At 41.7% G+C, this 26,191-nt stretch overlaps 1 protein-coding gene across 6 annotated transcripts in view; it reads right to left on the reverse strand.

Annotated features, from left to right (window-relative positions):
• Positions 1-26,191, reverse strand: part of OSBP2 (oxysterol binding protein 2) — a 333,561-nt gene that overhangs the window by 236,028 nt on the left and 71,342 nt on the right. For all 6 annotated transcript variants that reach the window (XR_004540462.1, XM_033956744.1, XM_033956742.1 and 3 more), the window contains one exon: positions 13,720-13,970. Coding sequence is in view for 5 of the 6 variants with exons in the window: in XM_033956744.1 (XP_033812635.1) it covers positions 13,720-13,970 (251 nt within the window). In the remaining variant the exon portion in view is untranslated. The remainder of the gene's footprint in view (positions 1-13,719; positions 13,971-26,191) is intronic.

Genomic DNA, 26,191 nt, shown 5'->3' on the forward strand with positions numbered 1-26,191 from the left:
TACCTCGGCACACGACACCTACTTGTGGATAGATCTTATTTACCCTGATAAGAGTTTTTTGGGGGGGAGTAAGGTCAGATCGGCAGAGTTAGAAAGTATTACTTGGTTTGATCATGTGCCAGTCTGGGTAGATTTCAGCTGGGGGGCTCCTCAGCCAGGTATGAGATACTGGAGGTTGAAAGATAGCTTGCTGAGGGATCCTTTGGTGGTGCACAAGTTGGAGGGAGTTATGGATTTTTTGGAACATAATAATATTAATGATTTTTCTCCCCTTATTATATTAGAGAGTTTGAAAACAGTGTTGAGAGGGGAACTCATTTCTATTGCAGCACATAAGAAGAGAAGACAGGAGGCTGAGGAGTGAGCCTTGCAGGAAGAACTTTCCCATCAGGTAGCGGCTCATCAGGGGGTAGGTTCACATCATAATTATGGGTCACATTGTAATTCCGGGTCTAGGGGGAGTACACATTGCAATTCTGGGTATATGTGGAGTACACACTGTAGTTCTGAGTCTAGGGGGAGCACAAATAATGCAAATAATGCTAAAGATGTTCAAGTAGCTCAAACAGGAATATCCCCACTGAGACGTAACAAAAATACAACATGGAGGGCTATGTACATCAACGCACACAATTTGGGAAACAAGATCCTGGAATTGGAAACAGAAATAAGGAATGCCGACCTTGATGTGGTGGCGATATCTGAGACCTGGCTCACAGACTCCCACGGGTGGGACATGGCCATACCAGGTTACAACTTGTCGGGACAGGGAGGGCAGAATGGGAGGAGGTGTAGCATTATATACTAAAGAAGACATTAGGGTCACAAGAATCTCAGATATCCAGTACACTGGGGAATCCCTTTGGGTTAATTTGGCCAGAGGGAAGGACAAATGCTTGTATCTTGGCGTGATTTACAGACCCCAAAGACAACAGGATGACCTGGATATGGAAATAATCGGAGATATAGACAATATCACCTTGCGTGGGGACACGGTATTGTTAGGTGACTTCAACATGCCTGATGTGGATTGGGATATACTTACCTCTGCTTCCGGCAGCAGCAGGAGGCTATTAAACTCTATGAAGGGAGATGGTCTCAAGCAACTGGTGTTGGACCCTACGAGGGATCAGGCACTACTGGACCTATTACTTACCAATGGGGAAAGTGTAACAGAGGTCTCGGTGGGGGACACATTGGCCTCCAGTGACCACAACATGGTATGGTTCGATCTTAGGAAAGGTTTCACTAAATCTACCACACTAACCAAGGTCCTCAAATTCAAAGACACAAACTTCCTAGACATGGGTTCCTTTGTTCACCAGGCACTACAAAGGCAAACAGAAACCGATAGCGTAGAAGAAATGTGGTCGACTTTGAAAGCCACCATACAGGAAGCGACAAACCGCTATGTTAAATTAGTAAGCAAACGGCGAAAGAACAACAAACCGCAGTGATTTACTGCGGAGATCTCAGACCTCATCAAGGAGAAGAAAAAAGCATTCATCTCTTACAAACAATCGGGGAAACAGGACTCTAGAGCAGACTACTTGACCAAATCAAAACAGCAGTTAGGGAGGCTAAATTCCACATGGAGGAGTCTCGGGCAAAGAACATCTGGAAGGGAGATAAATCCTTCTTCAGGTATATCTGTGACAGAAGTAGAAACTCAGGCGGGATTGTACGTCTTAGGAAACCAGACGGAGACTATGTGGAAAAGGATTCGTAAAAAGCCCAACTATTAAATGAATACTTCTGCTCAGTCTTCACCCGAGAAGCGCCGGGGCTTGGCCCTCAGCTACAGACAAGGGCTGACTCAGTTGACCCGTTTAGTAACTTCGCATTTACGCCCAGCAGTGTCTACGGTGAGCTGTCAAAGCTCAAGGTTAACAAGGCAATGGGGCCTGACAACCTACACCCCAGGGTGTTTAGGGAGTTGAGTGATGTCTTGGCAGAGCCACTGTCAGCGCTCTTCAACCTCTCCCTTAGTACAGGCAGCGTCCCGTTGGACTGGAGGATGGCCAACGTCATTCCACTCCACAAAAAAGGCTCAAAGATGGAGACAGCAAACTACAGACCAGTGAGTCTAACATCGATAGTGAGTAAACTAATGGAAACTCTAATCAAACACCAGTTGGATAAGATCCTGGATGAGGAGAATCTACGGGATCCCTGTCAACATGGATTTACTAGGGGAAGATCATGCCAATCCAACCTTATCAGCTTCTTTGACTGGGTAACGGGGAAGCTGGATATTGGGGAGTCCCTGGACATAGTGTACCTGGACTTTAGCAAAGCATTCGATAGCGTACCACACCGCAGGTTGCTGAGCAAGATGAGTTCTATAGGATTAGGAGACACATTGACGAAATGGGTTGGGAACTGGCTTGGAGGTAGGCTTCAAAGGGTAGTGGTGAATGGCACCCCCTCCAAAATGACGGAGATGATCAGTGGAGTGCCACAGGGCTCGGTCTTGGGCCCGATCCTATTCAACATCTTTATAAGGGACTTGGCAGAAGGGCTTCGAGGGAAATAACTTTATTCGTCGATGGCGCCAAACTAAGTAATGTAGTGGGCAAATGCACAACGGACGAAGATTCAACGCCCGACAACATGATACACGGCCTACTCCTATTGGAGCACTGGTCTAGGACCTGGCAACTCAGCTTCAATGCCAAAAAATGCAAAGTTATGCACCTGGGCAGCCAAAATCCATGCAAGATCTATACCCTTAATGGCGAGATCCTAGCAAGAACGGTAGCAGAACGAGACTTAGGGGTTATCGTCGGTGAGGACATGAAGGCTGCCAATCAAGTGGAGCAAGCTTCATCCAAGGCAAGACAAATCATAGATTGCATATGTAGGGGTTTCGTCAGCCGTAAGCCAGAAGTCATTATGCCATTGTATAGATCCATGGTGAGACCCCACCTGGAATACTGTGTGCAATTCTGGAGGCCGCATTATCACAAGGATGTGCTGAGACTGGAGTCGGTTCAGAGAATGGCCACCCGGATGGTCTCGGGACTTAAGGATCTCCCGTACGAGGAACGGCTAGACAAATTGTGGCTGTACTCGCTCGAGAGCGCAGAGAGAGGGGGACATGATCGAGACGTTCAAGTATCTCACGGGCCGCATCGAGGCTGAGGAAGATATCTTTTTTTTCAGGGGTCCCACGACAACAAGAGGGCATCCGAGGAAAATCAGAGGCGGGAAACTACGAGGTGACACCAGGAAATTCTTTTTCACTGAAAGGGTGGTTGATTGCTGGAATAGTCTTCCACTGTAGGTGATTGAGGCCAGTAGCGTGCCTGATTTTAAGGCCAAATGGGATCGACACATGGGATCTATTCACAGGGCAAAGGTAGGGGAGGGACATTACTGTGGGCAGACTTGATGGGCCGTGGCCCTTATCTGCCGTCTATTTCTATGTTTCTATCAAGCAGGGGCTGGGAATGAGGGCACTCGCCGTAGGATTCAGTAGCTTAAAATGAGCTTGGGTAAATTGGAAGATGAGACCATTCAATTTAATCTGGAGTGCTTACACCTTAAACATTTTGAGTTGGGCAATAGAGCGGGCAAAGTTTTGGCTCACAGGTTGAAAACGCAGCAAACTCAATCTAATATCATGTCTATTAGAGATCAACACAGTCAGCTGTTTTCTGAGGATGAGCAGATTCAGTCGTGGTTTAGAGACTTCTATCAAGAACTCTATACTCCAAAACACCAGAAAACGGAGGATGAGATGCTCTCATATTTAGGGGCTTTGAATCTCTCTTCCCTGTCTACTTTGTTAGTGCAATCTTTAGATGCGGATATGACACAACAAGTGATTAAGTCTCTTCAGTCAAGAAAATCTCTGGGGCTGGACAGGTTCAAAGGCCTGTTCTATAAGAAACTGGGAGTTTTGGTGGCACTCTTGTTGGTCCGTTTATATAATTCTTTGAGAGATGGGCAGAAGCTGTCTTACTTTATACAGTTGGCTGGGATTACTATTCTTCCCAAATCTGGGAAAGATGTCACACAATGTGGTAGCTATCGCCCCATCTCTCTGTTGGGCATTGATACTAAATTGATGGCACGGGTGCTTACAGATTGTTTATATGTTTGTATATCTTCTTTGATCCATCCGGATCAGGTGGGATTTACAGGGGGTAGGCAGGTTGCGGATGGGATCCGGAGGGTGTTGAATTTGGTTTGGAAGTCTCGCATGGGGTCTGCACCTTGGGTGGCGGTGGATGCTGAAAAGGCATTCGACCAGGTGGACTGGCACTTTATGGCTTGCGCGATACAATGGGGTTGAGGGACCGCTTTATTTTGTGGATTCATTCTTTATATAACACACCTCTGGCTTGTGTTAAGGTTAATGGGGTGTATTCTTCAGTCTTTGAGTTTTGGAGGGGGACTAGGTGGGGATGTACCCTCTCCCCTTTTCTGTTCGCTTTGGTTATTGAGCTTCTGGCACAGAGTATTTGAGCAACGAGCAGTATTCGTGGGATTCGAGTAAACGGGGAGGAATATAAAGTGTCACTTTTTGCAGATGATATTCTTGCTATTATTGAGGGGTTGGAGACTTCCCTGACAGCTTTCCAGAGCCAGATGAGCCTCTATGGTGCTCTCTCAGAGTTTAAGGTGAATCTAACCAAGACTGAGATTTTGAATCTCTCGGTCTCAGCAGAGGTGGCAGCTGAGTTGCAGAAGCAATTGCTGTTTCGGTGGGTGAAAAGCCACTGTTGGAGGCTGGGAAGCTGCTGGGCAAGGGAAAAAAAGGGACAGCTGCTACTGGACCTGGAGGGAGGGAGAAGGAGAGATGCTGCTGGGAGGGGAGAAGGGAAAGCAGTCTGGTAAGCTGCTGGACAAGGGAAAAAAAGGGACAGATGCTACTGGACCTGGAGAGAAGGAGAGATGCTGCTGGGAGGGGAGGAGGGGGAAGGGAAAAGAGTTACTGCTGGACAGGGGGAGGAGGGAAGGGAGAAGGAAAAAGGAAGGAAACAGCTGGCAGGAAGATTAGAGGAGGAGAAGGGGAGAGACATGAATGAGAGATGGGAAAGAGGTCAGCAGAGAAATAGAGAGGGACAAAGATGCTAGATGTAGGTGTAAGAGAGGTAAAAATGGAGAGAGCAGTAAAGCTGGAATGAATCATGTAAAAAGGAAAGAGGGGGCACAGGCAAGATGGAAAGGGGAGAGAGGCATAGAAAATGACAAATACCATATGGAAGGGGGAAAGGGCAGACAGTGGATGGAAGGGGCAGATGCTGGACTGAAGAGACAGAGAGGGCAGATGCTGGAAGGAAGAGAGTGTAAAGAAGATGAAAGCAGAAACCAGAGACAACAAAAGGTAGAAAAAAATAAATTTTATTTCTATTTTGTGATTAGAATATATCAGATTTGAAATATATATCCTGCTAGAGCTGGTGTTAGACATAACTGGGGACTGCAAAGCCCAGGCAGTGCTTCTTTAGCTTCCAGCTGGCTTAGGGCTCTCTCTGACCAGGGGGCAGTTGCCCTAGTTGCATCCCCTAACACTATTCCTGCTATGTGTGACTGCGGTATTCTGTTAGCATGATATTTCTGTGTAGCATTCTGTAATAATTTGGCTTATTCAGTTTTCTTGATAGTAGAGGGGATATATGTGAAGGGGAGGGGAGACGGGTTTTGTTGATCCTTGCTCTGTATTATTTGTATTTATAAAATGACAATTGTACAGAATATTGTTTCTTTTTATACTTTAATAAAATACATTCAATATAAAATCATAACTGAGGCTTGTGCGGATGGGATCAGATGGTTTGCGAGGACCGAGCTCGCGGAGACGGAGTGCAAACGGGGTTTTAAAATTTCAGTACTAGTAGTTTGCTGGTCCACAAAATAGTTTTTTTTTTTCTGCCGGTCCATAGGTGTAAAAAGGTTGAAGAACACTGCTCTAGCATATTTACAGTGCTTATCCTCTTCATAATCTTCTTCCTCACCATGACTCTCATCCCTTCGTAGTTTCCTTTTCAGAAGTTCAGTGCTGTGGCAGTCGTTATGGATTGATTTTTTTTTGTTCCTGTATCTAGGTTGAAGTGGATCATGTTGTAATCACTATTTCCCAGCGTCCCTTCTACTTCTATACCTTGTTCTGGTCCTCGTATTCAATTTAGAATTAAGTCCAGAATTGCATTTCCTCTCGTACTTTCCATGACAAGTTGTTCCAGGAAGCAACCACCTATAGCATCCAGGAACTTGGTCTCCCTACTGCAACTGGAGTTGCCTAGGTTCCAATCTATCCCCAGATAATTGAAGTCGCCCATGATAACTGTGTTGCCTCCCTTGCATTCGTGTTTAGTCTCGTCCGTCATTTCTCCATCAGTCTCTTCGGACTGCCCTGGAGGTCGGTAGTAGATGCCGATCTTCGTATCAGTTCCATTTGTTCTCAGTATTTTAGCCCATAAAGACTATACCTTATTATTCATTTCTAGCGTGTTCTCTCTGGTAGACTCAATTCCCTCTTTTATGTATAGGGCAATACCCCCACCTTTTTGTTCTACTTTGTCTCTGCGGTATAGCTTGTATCCTGGTAGTACAGTGTCCCAGACTTTGTCCTCGTTACACCATGTTTCCGTGATTCCGATGATATTTAGGTTATCTTTTTGTGCCATAGCTTCCAATTCCCCCATTTCATTCCTTAGGCTCCTTGCATTTGTGTACATACACTTAAGTTTGCAGCCTGTTGCTTTCTTGCACTTCCTTCCTCCTTCTGTCTCCCTCGCTTCCGTCCCTTTTGATCCATTGGGATTTCTATCTTGCCTATGATCCGGTGAGTCTTCCCTGCAATCTTCTTGCATAGTATTCTCTGGGTATACTGTTTCCTGAACCATCGACTCTTGGTCAACTGTTGGCTTTCCCCTTATTCTTAGTTTAAAACATTCTCAATTTCATGCTTAATGTTGATTACATGTAGCCTCATTCCGTATCCGCTAAGGTGGAGTCCATCCTTCCTGTTCTTCCCCCAGAACATCGTCCAGTTGCGCATGAAGTGGAATCCTTCTTCCTCACATCAGCATCTCATCCATGCGTTGACTGCTTGCAGTTCCGTCTGCCTCTTCCCGTCAGCCCTGGGTACCGGTAAGATCTCCGAGAACGCTACCTTCGGTGTTCTATCTCCAGCTTCCTTCCTAATATCTTATAAACTCCAGAAGGAAGCTCTCTTTGGCATAATAGAAGTACTACAACAAGCATTAGCAGAAAACCTGAAAGAGATACTATATCCCCAGCTTAGAAATAAGATTCATTACTGATAAGGAATGTGTAACACTAATACATTTGGAAACACTACCCCTTGACTGCATCCTTCTCATCAACTCAGCTGACAAAGTGTAGCTACAATACAGAGAAAATCACAATCCCATTCAATGTTTTTTCTCCCCACTATGCTTGTCCTAAATTCAGTCACTGAAGTGTTACATCACCATGGGGCATATTCACTAAAGCAGTGTTTCTCAATCTTTTCAAACCAAGTACCCCCTAAGCCTAACAAATACCAACCGAGTACCATAAGAACATAAGAACTGCTGCTGCTGGGTCAGACCAGTGGTCCATCGTGCCCAGAAGTCCGCTCACGCGGCGGCCCTTAGGTCAAAGACCAGTGCCCTAACTGAGACTAGCCTTACTTGCGTATGTTCTGTTCCAGTAGGAACTTATACAACCTTGTCTTGATCCCTGAAGGGTGTTTTTCCCTATAACAGCCTCTGGAAGAACATTCCAGGTTTCTATCACTCTTTGGGTAAAGAAAAACTTCCTTACGCTTATACGGAATCTTTTCCCCTCTAACTTCAGCGAGTACCCTCTCGTTCTCTTCACCTTGGAGAGGGTGAACAGTCTCTCTTTCTCTACTAAGTCAATTCCCTTCAATATCTTGAATGTTTCGATCATGTCCCCTCTCAGTCTTCTCAAGGGAGAAGAGGCCCAGTTTCTCTAGCCTCTAGTTGTACAGCAACTCCCCCAGTCCCTGAACCATTTTTGTCACTCTTCTCTGGACTCTTTCCAGTAGTACAATGTCATTTTTTTCATGTACGGAGACCAGTGTTGGACGCAGTATTTCAGATGGGGGCGTACCATGGCCCGGTATAAAGGCATGATAACCTTTTCATATCTGTTTGTGATCCCCTTCTTAATCATTCCTAGCATTCTGTTAGTCCTTTTTGCCACTGCCGCACATTGCACGGACGGTTTCATTGACTTGTCTACAAGTATTTCCAAGTCTCTTTCCCGGGGGCTCTCTCCGAGTATAGCACCAAACATCCTGTATTCGTGCATATGATTTTTGTTACTGACATGCATCACCTTGCACTTATCCACATTGAACCTCATTTGCCATTTCGTGGCCTATTCTTTGAGCGTATTTATGTCTCTTTGTAGGTCTTCGCACTTCTTCTGTGTCCTTACTACTCTGAATAACTTTGTATCGTCCGCAAATTTAATCACCTCACTCGTCGTACCAAGTTCTAGATCATTTATAAATATGTTGAAGAGCACAGGCCCAAGAATCGAACCCCATCTAAGCTCTGCCCCAGACCCACCTAAACTCTGCCCCGATGCAATTTCTTCCATCCATTTTTCATATACATACAATATAATCTCATTAATATATGATGGTAACCACAAAATTCTAAAAACAAAGCACACTGTTAATTATCATTTGTATTTGGGGGGGAGGGTTTCAAAGAGGTCAAGGCAGATGGACTTTAAAATATGCAATGTCACCTCAGTAACAACTATAGAAAAATAGACAAATATAGTGCAAAATAGACAGCAGATTTAAATTCTCAAAACTGACACATTTTGATCACTAAATTGAAAATAAAATCATTTTTCCTACTTTTGTCGTCTGGTGTTTTCATGAGTCTCTGGTTGCACTTCCTTCTGGCTGTGCATCCAATATTTCTTTCTTTCTGCCTCCTGTATGCTTCCTCTCCTCCAGACCTCATTCCATTCCCCATCTCTCTCTGTCCCTCCACGAGTCCAACTTTTCTTCCTCTCTCATCCCCCAGATCATTTTTTTACCATTGCCCACCAGTCCCATGCCCATTTCTCCTATCAACCCTCTCTAACACCATGCCACATCTCTCCCTCCATCACTATTGCCAACATTCCTCCCCCTTGCATCCCCTTCAATCTATCCCTCTGTTTCCGCTCTACCACCATAGCCAACATTTCTCCCTCTCATCCTTCTATTCCCCAAGCATCTCTACCTCGCTTCTCTCTATCTCTGCCCAATTTTCCTCTTCCTTTCCCCATGTGTACCATCTCTTTCCCTTTCACTCACACACTCAGGCCCAACAATTGTCCCTTTCTATTCCCTCCCTCCTATAGCCCAAGTTAGTGCCCCCTTCCTCCCTCCCTTGTGTCCCATGTTCATGCCCCCTCCCCTTCCTTCTGTTTCCCAAGTTCGTGCCTCCTCCCCCTCACTGCCTTCCAGTCTTTGTCCCACCCCCTTCCTCCTTCCCCTGAAGGTGACCGGCACCGAAGCCAGCCTGACCCCACGCTGCTCCCTGAATGGCTGCCATCAGTTCTTATGGGACTCATGAGAACTGACGGCAGCCATTCAGGGAGCAGCATGAGACCATGCAGAAGTATGAAAAGCTTGTGCTTGCCTTGTGTGCCACTTTGCCGCAGGAGATGAGGAGGCAGTCATCCAGCGAGGGAGGGGCAGGAGCACGGAAAGCTCCTGCCAATACAGCGCTGGTTTAAAAAAAAGTCCGGGGGGGTCTGCCTACAACTAGACCTGCCCTATGCCGTCCTCTCCTACCACTAGACCACCAGAGGTGGGACAGGGTACATCATTTTTTCTTGTTTTTTCCTTCTCTATGCATAGGTGCGTCTTATGGTCAGGTGCATCTTATAGAGCGAAAATTACGGTAACTCTGCCCTAGGAATTCTTATGTACAAACTATGTAGCAGCAGATGTAGTCTTGCAAAGCACCTACTTTTTGTGTGCATAAATGTATGCAATTTTATAAGCCATTTTCCACAAGTTAAAAATGTTTTACATAGAGAAAGTAACATATTGTGACCCCCAAAATGTAACGTAGAATCATCTATTTTCCCCTTTGCATTACAGAGAGCTCACCAAAATAAAGCCTATTTCAGGAGATTCCAGTGTCTCTTTTCTCTATGAAAACATGGCACATAGTATTCTCTCAATATATCTGAATGGCACAGTCCCTAAACTACCCCATTACTGAAAGTATAATTAATTACATGGGTTTTATTGTAAGCTGCTTCAGTTGTAAGTAGGATACAAGTGTATTGAATAAATAAGAGATTAGTAATAACTTCGTCATTAATTCACTTGATGACTAACATTCAAACAGTCAATATCAACCTTCCTTTGTAGTTTTATTTCTGTATCATGGCTCAGCCAGATTTGGTAGGACATAGGAATGGGGCTATGTGTAGACTGTGAAAACTTCTATGGAATTTGCCACATCAGCAATATTCTTCTCAGCCCCTTTAGAATTAGGGATCTCATTATAATCATTAAGATAATTATAATCGTTAAGATAATTTGTTGCATTAAGTCTTAGGCAGACTTATTTAACAAAAGCATAGTTACTCACCTGTAGCTGGTATTACCCGAGGACAGCAGAAAGATATTCTCACACGTGGGTGACATCATCTACAAAACCCAGCATGAACAGTCAAAAAGTGTACTATCATTATGACCACCCATACCACGTATGTGTTGGTGCCTTCCTACTCAAAGTCAGCTCGCAGGACCATCAGTTCAGTAATAAAGCTAAAAAGCCACCTTGGGGAGGTAGGAAGGTTGTGAGAATATCTGTTTGCTATCCTCGGATAACACCTGCTACAAATGAGTAACTATGCTTTACCTGAGGACAAGCAAGCAGCATATTCTCACATATGAGACTCCCTAGCTTCTAGGATCATGCTTATGAGAAGAGGGTTATTGGCAACTATCATGAGCCTTGTAAAACCAAAGGGATTGGAGGGAAGTTGGCATCTAAGTAGAAAGTAAATTTTGCAGAACTGCTAGGCCGAACCAACTATCCCATCTGGAATTATTCTCCAAACAGGGGGATGTGAATGTATGAATTGAGGATCAGGTGGCTGCCTTACAGATGTCCTTAATAGGAATGGAACATAGATGAGCTTCTGAAGTTTCCACTGCTCAAACTTTATGTGCAGTGACACAGCCTTCAAAAACCAGCCCAAGTATAGGCAAAGGAGATACAGTACACCAGCCATGTGGAGATAGTTCTCTTGGCGATAGGAGCTCCAGTTCTGTTAGAACTGAATAACAGGAACAGCCGAGTGGAAGTTCTGTGAGGTTTGGTCTGATCTAAATAATAATCAAGAGCACGTTTACATACAGTCAAGAGTGTGGAGTGTAAATTCACCAGGGTGAGAGTGTGGTCTTTGAAAGAAGACAGGGAGAACTATAGACTGGTTCAGATGAAATTCCGAGATGACCTTAGGGAGAAACTTGGGATGAGTGCAAAGATCCACCCTATCATGGTAGAAGGTTGTGTAAGGAGGATCTGACACAAGCACTCAAAAAAGATGTAGCAGAATTAGAAAAGGTAAAGAGAAGGGTGACAAAAATGATAAAAGGGATAGGACTACTTCCCTATGAGGAAAGACTAAAGTGGCTAGGGCTCTTCAGCTTGGAGAAGAGACGGCTCAGGGGTGATATGATAGAAGTCTATAAAATACTGGAAATTGGTACAATGAGCGAGGTGGCTAAATTTGCAGAAGATACAAAGTTATTCAGAGTAGTGAAGACACAGAAGGATTGCGAAGACCTGCAACGTGACAAACACGCTCGAGAAATGGGCCGCATCATGGCAAATGAGGTTTAACATGGATAAGTGCAAGGTGATGCATGTCGGTAACAAAAATCTTATACCCGAATACAGAATGTCTAGTGCAGTACTCAGAGAGAACCCCCAGGAAAGAGACTTGGGAGTACTGGTAGATAAGTCAATGAAGCCGTCCGCTCAATGTGTGGTGGCAGCAGAAAGGGCAAACAGAATGCTAGGAATGATTAAGAAGGGGATCACAAACAGATCGGAGAAGGTTATCATGCCGCTGTACTGGGCCATGGTACACTCCCACCTGGAATACTGCGTACAACACTGGTCGCCGTACATGAAGAAGGACACAGTACTACTCGAAAAGGTCCAGAGAAGTGTGACTAAAATAGTTAAGGGGCTGGAGGAGTTGCTGTACAGTGAGAGATTAGAGAAACTGGGCCAAGGATTCAAGACAAAGTTAGACAAGTTTCTTTGACCTAAGGGCCGCCACGTGAGTGGACTGCTGGGCACAATGGACTACTGGTCTGACCCAGCAGTGGCAATTTCTTATGTTCTTATGACTGAGAGGGGACATGATCGAAACATTCAAGATAATGAAGAGAATAGACTTGGTAGATAAAGACAGGTTGATTACCCTCTCCAAGGTAGAGAGAACGCGAGGGCACTCTCTAAATTTAAAAGGAGATAGATTCCGTACAAACATAAGGAAGTTCTTCTTCACTCAGAGTGGTAGAAAACTAGAACGCTCTTCCAGAGGCTGTTTTTAGGGGAAAACACCCTCCAGGGATTCAAGACAAAGTCAGACAAGTTCCTGCTGAACCAGAACGTACACAGGTAAGGCTAGACTCAATTAGGGCACTGGTCTTTGACCTAAGGGCCGCCGCGGGAGCGGACTGCTGGGCACGATGGACCAATGGTCTGGCCCATCAGCGGCAATTCTTATGTTCTTATGAATTGATGAAGAGGTGGAGTTTATCATCAAAATCATCAATGCCGGTATCAAGTGATGCTAAGCTTCACTCTCCAGCCATAGTAAAACAAAATTTTCTCGAATTGCAACATCCTGGCTTTAAGCAACCTCTTCTGCAAGGGAGAGCAGAGTATACAAGAATTATCCCGATGATTATCCTAGGCATTGGACACACCAGTTATGTGGATCTTTGCCTGAAATGGTCCTGTGGCATTGAGTGCACCACTTGAAGTTGCTAGGAGCCTTGGACAACCAAAGGAAAACCGCCAATGTGAGGTCAAAGGACTCAATGGTCCAGAGAGGTCAAATAGATGTTATACTGAAAACGAGTCAATGCTCCTGGCCTATAAATAGGCTCAAAAGAGCCTGAAGACCCAAAATGAAGAAAAAAAAAAAATCTAAATTAAAAATTTTTGAATCGAATGAAAGAAAAAGAAATAAAACAGAAAAATAAGAATGAAAGGAAGGGAAAAAAAGAAACAGAAAGGCACAAAAATAGTATAAGTTTGACACACTTAGAGAGACTCCAAGAACAGCTTCTCTGCTTCATGGAAAACTGAAAAATGATGGTCCCACAAGCCGAAGTCAGGCAGGAAGGCACCAGCATGTGTATGGTATGGGTGGTTTTAAAGATTTAAAGTGACAGTATACTTTTTGACTGTCCATGCTGGGTTATGTGGATGACTTTACTCATATGTGAGAATATGCTGCCTGCTTGTCTTCGGATAATGTTACTACCACCCATGGTACAAATAAAGGACCTGGACATAACAATCACACTGGGTAAAAGCCTTGATTAGTGTACTCATTACTGTTATAAACAAAGGTTTTAACTTGCTTTGTGTTTTGGCATTTCTGGAATAGCAAAGTCACATATGTTTGGGGGTCATACTAGGCACTGCTTTGCAGTTACATTTCTGAGTGTGGACTCACATTTATCATCGCATTGGAAGTGATTCGAAATAGAGTGGCTCTCTCATTGACTGCTTTAATTTTTTCTCCGCTTTCTGCAGGTAGTCTAAGATTCTCCAGTTCACTTAAAGACCTTTGGAGAGCTGCACCGTGCTTGGCAATAAGGTCATTGCATGTGCTCAGATCATCCAGCTTATTGGCGAGGGACTTCAAGGTACTCTGGAGCTCGTTTTTGTCAGACTGTGAGGAGATATCCTCATCACCAGAATCATCTGTAAGAAATGACAAGGGAAAATAGTTGCCATTACTGGTATGTACTTGCTTCCCAAGATCTTTTAAGCCCATCCCCTATTTCTTGCTCCCCTTCACATATGGCCCCTATATATTGTACCTGTATCCTGCTTACCTCTATAAATTGTATTTATATTCGCTGATTGTCCAGCCCTCTTTGATGTAAACCGCCTCGAACTACTACGACTTTAGTGGTATTTAAGAAATAAAATTATTATTATTATTATTACTACAAAGTTCACTGATCTGGTGCAATAAAAGTGCTGCTAGATCTTCAAGTTTAAAATGTATAACAATTGCTTCACTTAACATCTTTGCCTTCTAAATCAGCAGCAGATGGTTTTCTGCAGAACTAGGAATCTTCAGACATTTTCCTGTTCCTGTAGAAGCTCTTTGAACTGCCTCAATTATTCTCAGATGAAGAAAAATGGACACGAGACATCCTAGTTATAAACAGAAGTATCAAAAACACAGCTAGAATGTCAGTGGACGCCCAGTTTCAGATTCTCTTATGATACTTGGTTCTTCTTATAAAAGCCAGTCCCCAATGGATGGCAGGATGTTGACAGATCTGTTATCTGCTATTGAAGGTCATGAAGTGAAGAAGACAACTCACTCAAGCCTTGGATATGTAGGTGTCTAGGCAAGGTGTACACTGAGATATTTATTTCTACAGAGATCTTCTACAGGTTTTCAATGTTACAAAATTAACGCATTCAGGACTTGAAGTCCTGGCCTTGAATGTGCTATGCCAAAATGGTTCCTGCTGACATACAAATCCCAACAAAACATACCAGATCAGAGTATTTCTCAGTTGAATTGGGAGATGCTGCCAGAAATGGGATTTATAGGCCCTTAATTGGGCTGCCCAACAGTCAGTCTAGCAGTTCTTCAGAAGCACTTGTTAGGAGAGCATAACATATATACAGTATATATATTTTTTAAATTTTTTATTTTATATATGTTCATTATAGAAATCAAGTCCAACAGAATAATCACTCTTCAAGGAATTTCCAATAAACTATTTTAAGCGTACATCAACTGCTAATAGAACTTATGCTCAGAGACATGAAGGCAATAACAGGGGAAAACCCCCAACACTACTGCCTCGCCACCCAATCATTGCATGTTAAAAAACAGTTTGAAGTTAATAATCAAATTTGTTGAATATTTAGCTTGAAATGCTCCACAGGCTATAAGATCTACTTTATGCACTTATAGATTGAAAATAGATAGCAAACTTATCTTTCAGCTTGCAGGTTCCGACATGACACGTCTTGGTTCTGCTTCAGGGAGCAGACAGTGCATTTCAAAAAAATTTTCAAAATTTGGGCGATGTAGTCTCTGAAATATACAATTAAATGAATTAATGCTTTATTCATAATAAATAAAAAACTTGTTGACTTATAACTACTTAAAACTAATCATAGCTATGAGAAAAGGACTCACCAAAAAAGTTATCACACATCTTGCATACTCGCCAAGAAATTTAACTTCTTCCTATCATTACAACAGCTGCAAGAACACCGTGAAGCTATTTTTAAAAAACCTTAGACGTCACCACGTATTTGGTTGCATGGGTGCGTCTTCAGCGTACTACACTGAACAAAGTAGAACTTCATTATATCAGATAGAAATTTAAAGGGCAATCGCGAACTGTTGACCCATAAACGAAATAATTTCAATCATAGATAGACAACTAGAAGCTAACAAATATATTGGGAAAACTGACTGAAAAGTATCAGTGCTCAGCTCGGCAAGGCGGAACTTATAAAAAAGCCTGCAACTCAATCTCACTGTTCAGCCCTTTCGGGTGTAATGTGACCAACTTAAAAATCCAACTTTGTTCCTTAACGTACAGCCTGGCTTTCAGATTACTCACCAAGACAGAACGGGAGCTTCCAAAATGGAGTAGCATAAAGATGATACTTGATGTTTTTCATTGAGCCAATGCTGCGTCAAAGGGGCTTCCAAAACTTCCTTGGTTATTCTGCTAATATGCTCCCCGATCCTGGTATGAATACTTCTGATGGTAAGGCCGATGTATAACAGCTTGCAAGGGCACTGAATGACATATACCACTCCATTCGTGTAGCAATTTGTGGAAACTATTGATTTACGCTTTCTCACCCAATCAGGAACGTTGATGTCATTCAATGATACACTGTACTGACAGACTTTACAAGATGAACATGGAGAATGCCCTATGGCTGGACTAATCTTGGAATTGAATTGGGCTTTAGTGAGATATTGTTTAAGGTTGCGTCCACGTAAGTATGCAAATCGTGGTGGATTTTCAAATATAGCATGGTAATGTAGAATGCCCCAGTGAGAATTGATGATTTGCTTTATTTTGAATGCATGTTGAGAATATGGGATGACACACACTGTAGATGCCTCATTAGTTTTATTATTTGGAGATAATAAAACATATTGTTGAGAATGCAATGGTCTCTTATATGCCATTTTAATGACTGCATCAGGGTATCTCCTTTCTTTAAATCGCTCTTTCATCTCATCAGCTCTATCCACAAATTCAAGACAAGTAGAACACAGGCATCGTAACCTTAAGATTTGCCCCATAGGGATTTTATTGCGTAAATGTCTGGGGTGGTGACTCTCGTATCTTAAAAGGTTATTCCAATCTGTGGATTTTCTGAAAATGGTAGTATTGAACCTACCATTACTCAAAGAGATGTTGATGTCTAGAAAGGGCAAAGATTGAGTATTGGAATTGGTTGTAAACTTCAAATTCGTGTCGCCCTGATTTAACCATATCACAAAAGTAGACAACTCTGCTTCAGTGCCAAGCCAAACTGCAAACACATCATCGATGTATCGTTTCCACATTAGCAACTTTGTGAAATATACAGGAGGATATAAACTACACTAAACCTTAAGTTTGTATACCGCATCATCTCGGTAAAGATAGAGCTCGACACGGTTTACAGGTAATTCAAATAAATGAGGGAAGGACATAATAAGAAATTAGAGGTTATGAAGAGGATAGCAAGCTTTACATTTTAAATAGATAGCTTTACGTTTTGGAGAAAAGCCAGGTTTTCAGATGCTTTCAGAATAATTGGAATGAGCCTAGGTTCCGCAGCGGGGCAGGTTGGTTATTCCAAAGCTCAGTGAATTTGAAGAAAAGAGATTTCCCTAATTTACCTGCATACATGATACCTTTTAACGAGGGGAAAGATAGTTTGAGTATGTCGGCAGATCTGGTAGTGTCAGGTCTCGAAGAATTCCAGGATAGTGGGATTAGGGGAGGAAGAATGCCATGTAGGATCTTGAAAATTAGGCAGGTACATTTAAAATGAATCCTAGAAATCACCAGAAGCCAGTGAAGTTTTGACAGAAGTGGGGAAACATGATCAAATTTGCTTTTTGCGAAGATCAACCTAGCCGCAGTGTTCTGGATCCACTGAAGTCTTTGAAGATTTTTCTTGGTTAGACTTAGATAGATGGAATTACAATAGTCCAGTCTGGAAAGAATGATTGATTGTACAAGGACAGCAAAATGTTATTGGCGGAAGCAGGATCTCACTTTCCTCAGCATGTGAAGACTAAAAAAAACATTTTTTTACCAGAGAGTTGAGATGATCATTAAAGGAAAGTGTAGAGTCAATAATGATGCCCAAAACTTTGCTTGAGAATTCGATCTGCAGTAAGGGACCTGAAGGTAGTGGAATGATCTAATTTTGGGCCAAGCCAGAGTAGTTTTGTTTTGGACTCATTCAGCTTCATTTGTACAGAGAGGGCCCGGGATCGGAGTTTCGTTTTGCAAGCTGTTATATTTTCGGTGAGTTTAGTGAGGTTCGAATCTATCTCGAGAAGGACAAGGACATCATCTGCATATGTAAATAGAGTTTCAAAGGGAGATAAATGGAAGAATTTTAAAGAAGACATATAAATGTTGAAAAGAATAGGGGACAGGGGTGATCCCTGGGGAACACCACATAGCGGTCTCCAAGGAGAAGACATGGTTCCATTAATGTTAACAGTGTAAGAGCGGGATCGTAAAAATTTTGAGAACCAGTCTAAGACTGTGGAATCAATGCCTATCTCAGAAAGTTGGTAAATTAGGATATCGTGGATATTAGGATATAGATATTGTTCTTCAAATGCAGCAACATACAAACATGCCACTGGGTGCCATCTTTGCTCCCATAGCAGTACCTCTAATTTGTAAAAAATATGATTGATCAAATTGGAAATAATTCTTATTCAGAGCTATTTGAGCTATATTAACCAAAAATTCTACACGCCGGGGAGATAATTCCATTTGTTGAAGATGTTGCTTAATAATATCTATCGCCGCCTCCTGCGGGATGTTAGTATACAATGCAGTGATGTCAAAAGATACTAAAATGGCATGAGCTGGAATGTTTTGAAATGTGTCCAATAAATTAATCATGGTACCTATATCCTTAACATAAGAGACAATTTGTGGTACTTGGTCCTTTAATTGACGGTCTAAAAATTCCGATAGCGGTTCCAAAATTGATCCAAAACCTGCTACTATGGGGCCACGAGGAGGGTCCACCAATGACTTGTGTATTTTAGGCACGAAGTATATGACTGGGATAACTGGACAGGGGCATCGTAAAAATTTATATTTGCCCTCTGTTATAATGCCTGTCTCTAAAGCTTGTAACAAAATGTGGGAAATGCCTGCCTCTAGTTCAGCAGTAGGATCGCGATTGATTTGTTGATAATACATGTTATCGGATAATACATGTTTCTTGGCGAGTATGCAAGATGTATGATAATCTTTTTGGTGAGTCCTTTTTTCATAGCTATGATTAGTTTTAAGTAGTTATAAGTCAACAAGTTTTATATTTATTATGAATAAAGCATTAATTCATTTAATCATATATTTCAGAGACTACATCACCCAAATTTTGAAAATTTTTTTGAAATGCATTGTTGGCTCCCTGAAGCAGTACCGAGACGTGTCACGTCAGCAAACTTATCTTTCAGCTTGCAGGTTCCATGTATTTTCAATCTATAAGTGCATAAAGTAGATCTTATAGCCTGTGTAGCATTTCAAGCTAAATATTCAACAAATTTGATTATTAACTTCAAACTGTTTTTTAACAAGCAATGATTGGGTGGTAAGGCAGTAGTATTGGGGGTTTCCCCTGTTATTGCCTTCATGTCTCTGAGCATAAGTTCTATTAGCAGTTGATGTACGCTTAAAATAGTTTATTGGAAATTTCTTGAAGAGTGATTATTCTATTGGACTTGACATTATTTCTTTAGTCACTCAATGCTTATACAATATTGAGTCAATTGCCCCATCTATATTTATTTGACTGAGTCATTATAGAAATCAAACAAAATATTGACATAATCAGGAAAAAAAGTAAACAACAAAAAATTATTCCATTAATCTAGTTCACATTATTGGAACTATCTTAGTCCTTAATGAGGTAGAAAAATATCACCCAGTAAACATTCTCAGTACTATCGTGGCAACAGACAGGCAAAAATATACTTTTTAAAGTCACTTATCATCATCAACCATCACATTATTTTCTGAAACATTTTCAAGTAAAGGTTTATCTGTAAGAAAAATCTCCAATTGGGATGGATCCACAAATATTACCATAAGAAATCAAATATTTACATGGAAATTTAAGAAAAAAATGTGGCCTCCCACAGCCAAGACCTTAAGCTTAAGCCGTAAGAACTGTCTTCTCTGAGATCGAGTTGATCTGGCTACATCTGAAAATACACTAGATAAAGATCCCCAGTGGGAAAACGTATATATAGTATTATGTGCCCAATATTTCCCACTTATAACTAACTATGAATAAGGTTGTAAATATCGTAATCTATGAGAGATAGCCTCAGCAATGGAGCCTACGCGTAGCCATTCAATGACTGGGGTATTCAGCGTAGCTATAATCGCTCCTTTAATCTCCAATCATTGGCCTCACTCTCATTTTATATTATTCAACACTTATAAAAAAAATTTTTTATTCTTAATATTTATTCTTTTTTTGAAAAAATCCTTATAACATCTATTTTCATACACTTCCTATCATACTATATTTAATCATACACTTCCTATCATCCTTCCTTATTCACGTTTGAGACTACACTATCTATATTTCTCGTTTTATCTCTAAATTTCTTTTCTCCAACGTTATGTGATTGCTCAAAAATATTAGTTTTCAACAAGTATTGGCTTATACAAGCCTACTTATCTTTTAGAGCTTATCTTTAAGTCAGCACTCATCTTAAGACAGCACTTGTATTTCACAAATAAAGCTAACGTGGCCAACGTTTCGTGGGCGAAAATTCAAGCTCACTGCATCAGGGCCGAGTTATTTAGGAAACAAGATGTGCTCAGAGTACATTTTACTAGCGGTCTCAAGATTGAATTTTCGCCCACGAAACGTTGGCCATGTTGGCTTTATTTGTGAAATACAAGTGCTGTCTTAAGATGAGTGCTGACTTAAAGATAAGCTCTAAAAGATAAGTAGGCTTGTATAAGCCAATACTTGTTGAAAACTAATATTTTTGAGCAATCACATAACGTTGGAGAAAAGAAATTTAGAGATAAAACGAGAAATATAGATAGTGTAGTCTCAAACGTGAATAAGGAAGGATGATAGGAAGTGTATGATTAAATATAGTATGATAGGAAGTGTATGAAAATAGATGTTTTAAGGATTTTTTCAAAAAAAGAATAAATATTAAGAATAAAAAATTTTTTTTATAAGTGTTGAATAATATAAAATGAGAGTGAGGCCAATGATTGGAGATTAAAGGAGCGATTATAGCTACGCTGAATACCCCAGTCATTGAATGGCTACGCGTAGGCTCCATTGCTGAGGCTATCTCTCATAGATTACGATATTTACAACCTTATTCATAGTTAGTTATAAGTGGGAAATATTGGGCACATAATACATCTGAAAATACCCTCAACTGCTGACCACAAAACATGGCTTGTTTTTTTAGCAAAGTATAATTTAAGAATAGCTTGTTTCTCCATTTCTGATTTAAAAATAACCAACAAGGTAGCTCGATTAGCTATATAATCCTCAGATGATTCTAGACATTGCGAGACATTTAATCTATCAGGAGATGCAGCTGATCCATACCTCCCTCTTCAGTAACACACCTGGAGCTCCTGGAGATATAATAAACATTATCAGGTGTAAAAGAATCTACCTGAGTATATTGAAGAACATCTTTAATATACATCTTCAGAAGCTCCAATGGTACTAAATAATGGGAGAAAGGAAAATTCAAGAAACAAAAGTTCTTGGCTCTCATTAAATTTTCCATTTTCTCCAATTAAGAATGTAATAATGTACAATCTTTAATATGTGAAGTAGCTGACAATTGCAAAGTAGATACAGAAGAATCTATTTTATCCAATCTATTCCCAATTAAAGTCAATTGAGTCATGGTCAGTTAATTTTGTAGTCATCTCTGATGAAGACTGGCAAAGCTTAGAAACAGTACCTTGTAATGAGGTTTCAATTTGGTTCATCACTAACCAGACGTCTTGTAAACTAATTGTTTTATCTCCTTGGACAAAACTTACATCTGGCCCCAAAGGCATTTGTACGGGGGCTAGAAGTAACACACTAGTTGTTCCCTTGCTCTGCTCCGAAGACTCTAAAAATGGATCCATGCCAGATGTTTGTAGGAGGAGTGATTCTTTCCCATCTTTGGTTACAGAATCATTTCTCCTTTCAAAGTTTAGACCAGGTTGAAGAAGAGATGACAGTTCGCCAGATGACAAGGAAGAAGATTGAGAAGATAAATTTGAAATGTCATTAGATGCTACCGTAATGGGGAGATGATGGTTAAAGATGATGGAATTATCTTTGCTTTTCTCTTCCCCATAGCGTTTAATAACAAGTATTTGCCCGCACAAACAAAAAAATCCCTGGTATACCCCTCCTCTGAGCCTGATCAAAAAACAACTGCACTCCCTTGAGAGAAAATGGCGACACAATAAAACATTAACTGATTTGAACAAATTTAAAGAGCATGCTCTATACTACAAGATGGAAATCAATAGAACAAAAAAACTTATTATTCCAAACAAATTAAAAAAGCCAAAAATACGGCCGCTCTGTACGCTATAACTAAATCCTTCATGACAAAAAAGAATGAAACTAACATAACTGATCATATCCCTAAAGCTCAGGCTATAGCCACACACTTTATTAATAAGATACAGAAAATTAGAGACACCATCCCACAGAGGGATAGTAACAACACAAACTCATTTCATGACAGGATCTAAAATTCTACCGCAGGGAATGAACCCTTAATTCTTCCATTCTCCAAATGTTCACGATTTACTCTGCCAACCCTTCAAGAAATCAAGAAGTGCCTAAACACCAAAGGAGCCAGTAATGAAGTTATCCCACCTTTCCTCTTGAAGCGATTCTTCTCAATTTTCGACCCACACATACTAGACCTGGTCAAGTCTAGCTTAGCCTCTGGATTCCTACCCAAAAAAGAGAAATAATCAAGTCATCTACCCTAAGATTAAAGGCCACAAAACCAGCGTTCAGGAAATATCGAATTATCGGCCCATAGCCAATATCCCTTTTTTAGCTAAGCTCACTGAAAAAATATCACCTACTTCCAAATCACTGACTTCATTGAAAAAACAAAGGTCCTGCACCCTAACCAAACAGGATTCCGCCAGCACTATTCAACCAAACTTTCACTCACAGGTCTGACCACAAAGATACTTTACCATCTCCATCACCACCAATCAGTCTTGCTTATTTCACTTGATCTTTCTTCCACATTCGACACAATCGACCATAAACTCCTTCTGTCACGTCTCCAAGAAATTGGGATCTTGAACCAGGTTATGGAATGGTTTTCCACCATCTTTACCAAAAGATCATCTAAGGTAGTTTTCAACACCTCATCTTCAGTATCCTTTAAAAACAAACATGGTATCCCACAAGGTTCCATTTTATCTCCTCTGCTTTTCAACATCTTTTTGGCACCACTTTTAACCTTAGGCCAATCCATTGGCTTTGCAATGTTTGCATACATGGACGATGTTCAACTAATTCACCCAATTAACCTTAATGACCCAGATGAAGTAATATTTATAAATCAGAAACTGGAGAAAGTTACATCATGGCTAGACTCAAATATGTTATCCCTTAACGTGGAAAAATCCAGATTAATGATCTTCCCTATCAAAGAAGGTCTATCTATACAGGCTCCTCTCAAACTCAACTCATCACCCATTAAAACTGTAACCTTCTTAAAATTACTAGGGGTCACCTTCGATAGTAAATTTACTCATCTTCACATTAGTACCGTAGTTCAGCACTGTTTTTACAGACTACAAATGATCAGATATCTTGCCAAACTGCTGGAACCCTCCTCTTTAAACACACTAATCTACTCCCTAGTGATATCATATATTGATTATTGCAATGCCCTTTTATAAAGGCATAACAAAAAAAGAATTAAGGCGCCTCTAAATTGTGCAAAACACCACAATAAAAATTCTATTTAATGCTAAAAAATACAACCACATTTCCCCCCCTCCTGCGCAAAGCACATTGGCAACCAAGATGGTAAAGAGAATGTAACTCCTCTTGTATGAGGAAAGACTAAAAATGGTTAGGGCTCTTCAGCTTGGAAAAGAGATGGCTGAGGGGGAGATATGATTGAAGTCTACAAAATCCTGAGTGGAGTAGAATGGGTACAAGTGGATCAATTTTTCATTCCGTCAAAAATTACAAAGACTAGGGGACACTCGATGAAATTGCAGGGAAATACTTTTAAAACCAATAGAAGGAAATATTTTTTCACTTAGAGAATAGTTAAGCTCTAGAACATGTTGCCAGAGGATGTGGTCAGAGTGGCTAGCGTAGCTGGTTTTAAGAAAGGTTTGGACAAGTTCCTAGAGGAAAATTCCATAGTTTGTTATTGAGAGAGACATGGGGGAAGCCACTGCTTGCCCTGTATTGGTAGCATGGGATATTGTTACACCTTGGGTTTTGGCCAGGTACTAGGGACCTGGATTGGCTACCATGAGAACGGAAAACTGGGCTTGATGGACCATTGGTCTGACCCAGTAAGGCTATTCTTACGTTCTTAAGTTCTAACCTTGTTTTACCTGTCAAAAGCTGTGTTTTTACTGTACACCGCTCAAAAGTCTGATTGAGCGGTATAAAAAAATTTTAAAATAAGCTTGGAACTTAAACTTCTAGAAAAATGGGGATATGAAGATAGGCCTCCATCAAATCCAGAGAGGCCAGAAATTTCCGTGGTGCTACCGAGGCAATCACAAACTACACCATTTCCATTCTGAAATGGGGAACTTTGAGGGCTGAATTGACCACTTTGAGATCCAGGATTGTTCTCTAGTCTCTGAAGCCTCTCTGGCACGATGAAGTATATCGAGTATCTGCCAGAGCTGTCCTGCTGGAGATTCCAGGAAAAACTCTGAAAGAGGCCAATAAAACTAGAGTTTGTACCCATCTCGCAGAATGTCTAGCACCCAGTGATCTTTGGTGATGTCCATCTACTCCACCAGGAATGCAGACAGTCTCCCTCCAATCTGCGGAGGGTCGGCCGAGGGTCTGGTATTATAACTGCTTCTTTGAGGTGGAAGTAGGGCGAGCTCCCGAAGATTGCAGCTGCCTAACTCCACCAAACTGAGGTTTGATTGTCTGATAAGATCTCTGACCCGAAGGACCTCCAGAGTACTGATATTGCCTGGAAGCACAAAAATGAGAATGCCCCGTCTCCTAGAGAACCAGGGCCTGCTGCCTGGCAAGGACCTAGGTTTACAGTCCAGAACATTAGCCATAAGGTCATCTAGACCCTTACTGACCAGTAATTTCCCCTTAAAGGGCAGCTTACTGAGGGTTGCCTTAGATGAGGAATCACCAGACCACTGCTTTATCCACATCTGGTGCACGGAGATAGAATACTCAGATAGCTTGCTCACCACTGCTGACTCTATCTCGGAAACGTTTCTCAAGGCTTCAGAAGCCATAAACATGATGGAGCAATGGATGACAAACTTCAAGCTCAAACTTAATTCAGAAAAAACAAAATTCTTCATTGCTTCACCACATCCGTTTGACACCAAAACACCTTTATGCATCAATGAACTTAATTACCCCATCCAGCCCACCATAAAGATACTAGGCATAACTCTAGATCAGTGGTCTCAAACTCAAACCATTTGCGGGGCCACATTTTGGATTTGTAGGTACTTGGAGGGCCGCAGAAAAAATAGTTAATGCCTTATTAAAGAAATGACAATTTTGCATGAGGTAAAACTCTTTATAGTTTATAAAACTTTCCTTTAACAGTTAAAAGGAAAGATATATAAACTATAAAGAGTTTTACCTCATGCAAAATTGTCATTTCTTTAATAAGACATTAACTATTTTTTCTGCGGCCCTCCAAGTACAGTGGTGCCTCACACAACGAACTTAATTGGTTCCAGGAGCAAGTTTGTTATGCGAAAAGTTCGTTATGTGAAACGCGTTTTCCCATAACAATACATGTTAAAAAAAATAATTCGTTCTGTAGCATAAAATATGCTAAGATGACATAAAAAAAGATAAATTTTTTGTTATTATTTTTATTTAGATACATCTAAAAACATACCGTATTTGCCGGCGTATAAGACGACTTTTCAGTACCTTAAAATCCTCCCCAAAGTCGGGGGTCGTCTTATACGCCGGGTACTGTTTACATGCCCTTACTTTACATGCCCTAACATCTCCTTCTTTACCTCCTTACGGTGCTTACGGTAAGTCCTCCTGGCCCTGGCGACTCCCCCCCCCTAGTTGTTCGGGCCAGGAGGGAGCCTAAATCCTCCTGGCCACGGCGACCCCCTAACCACACCCCGCACTACATTACGGGCAGGAGGGATCCCAGGCCCTCCTGCCCTCGACACAAACCCCCCTCCCCCCAACAACCGCCCCCCCCCCAAGAACCTCCGACCGCCCCCCCCAGCCGACCCGCAACCCCCCTGGCCGACCCCCACGACACCCCCACCCCCCTTCCCCGTACCTTTCTGTAGTTGGCCGGACAGACGGGAGCCAAACCCGCCTGTCCGGCAGGCAGCCAACGACGGAATGAGGCCGGATTGGCCCATCCGTCCCAAAGCTCCGCCTACTGGAGGGGCCTAAGGCGCCTGGGCCAATCAGAATAGGCCCGGGAG

Source organism: Geotrypetes seraphini, chromosome 8 (genome assembly GCF_902459505.1).
Source record: "Geotrypetes seraphini chromosome 8, aGeoSer1.1, whole genome shotgun sequence".
NCBI classification, from domain to species: domain Eukaryota; kingdom Metazoa; phylum Chordata; class Amphibia; order Gymnophiona; family Dermophiidae; genus Geotrypetes; species Geotrypetes seraphini.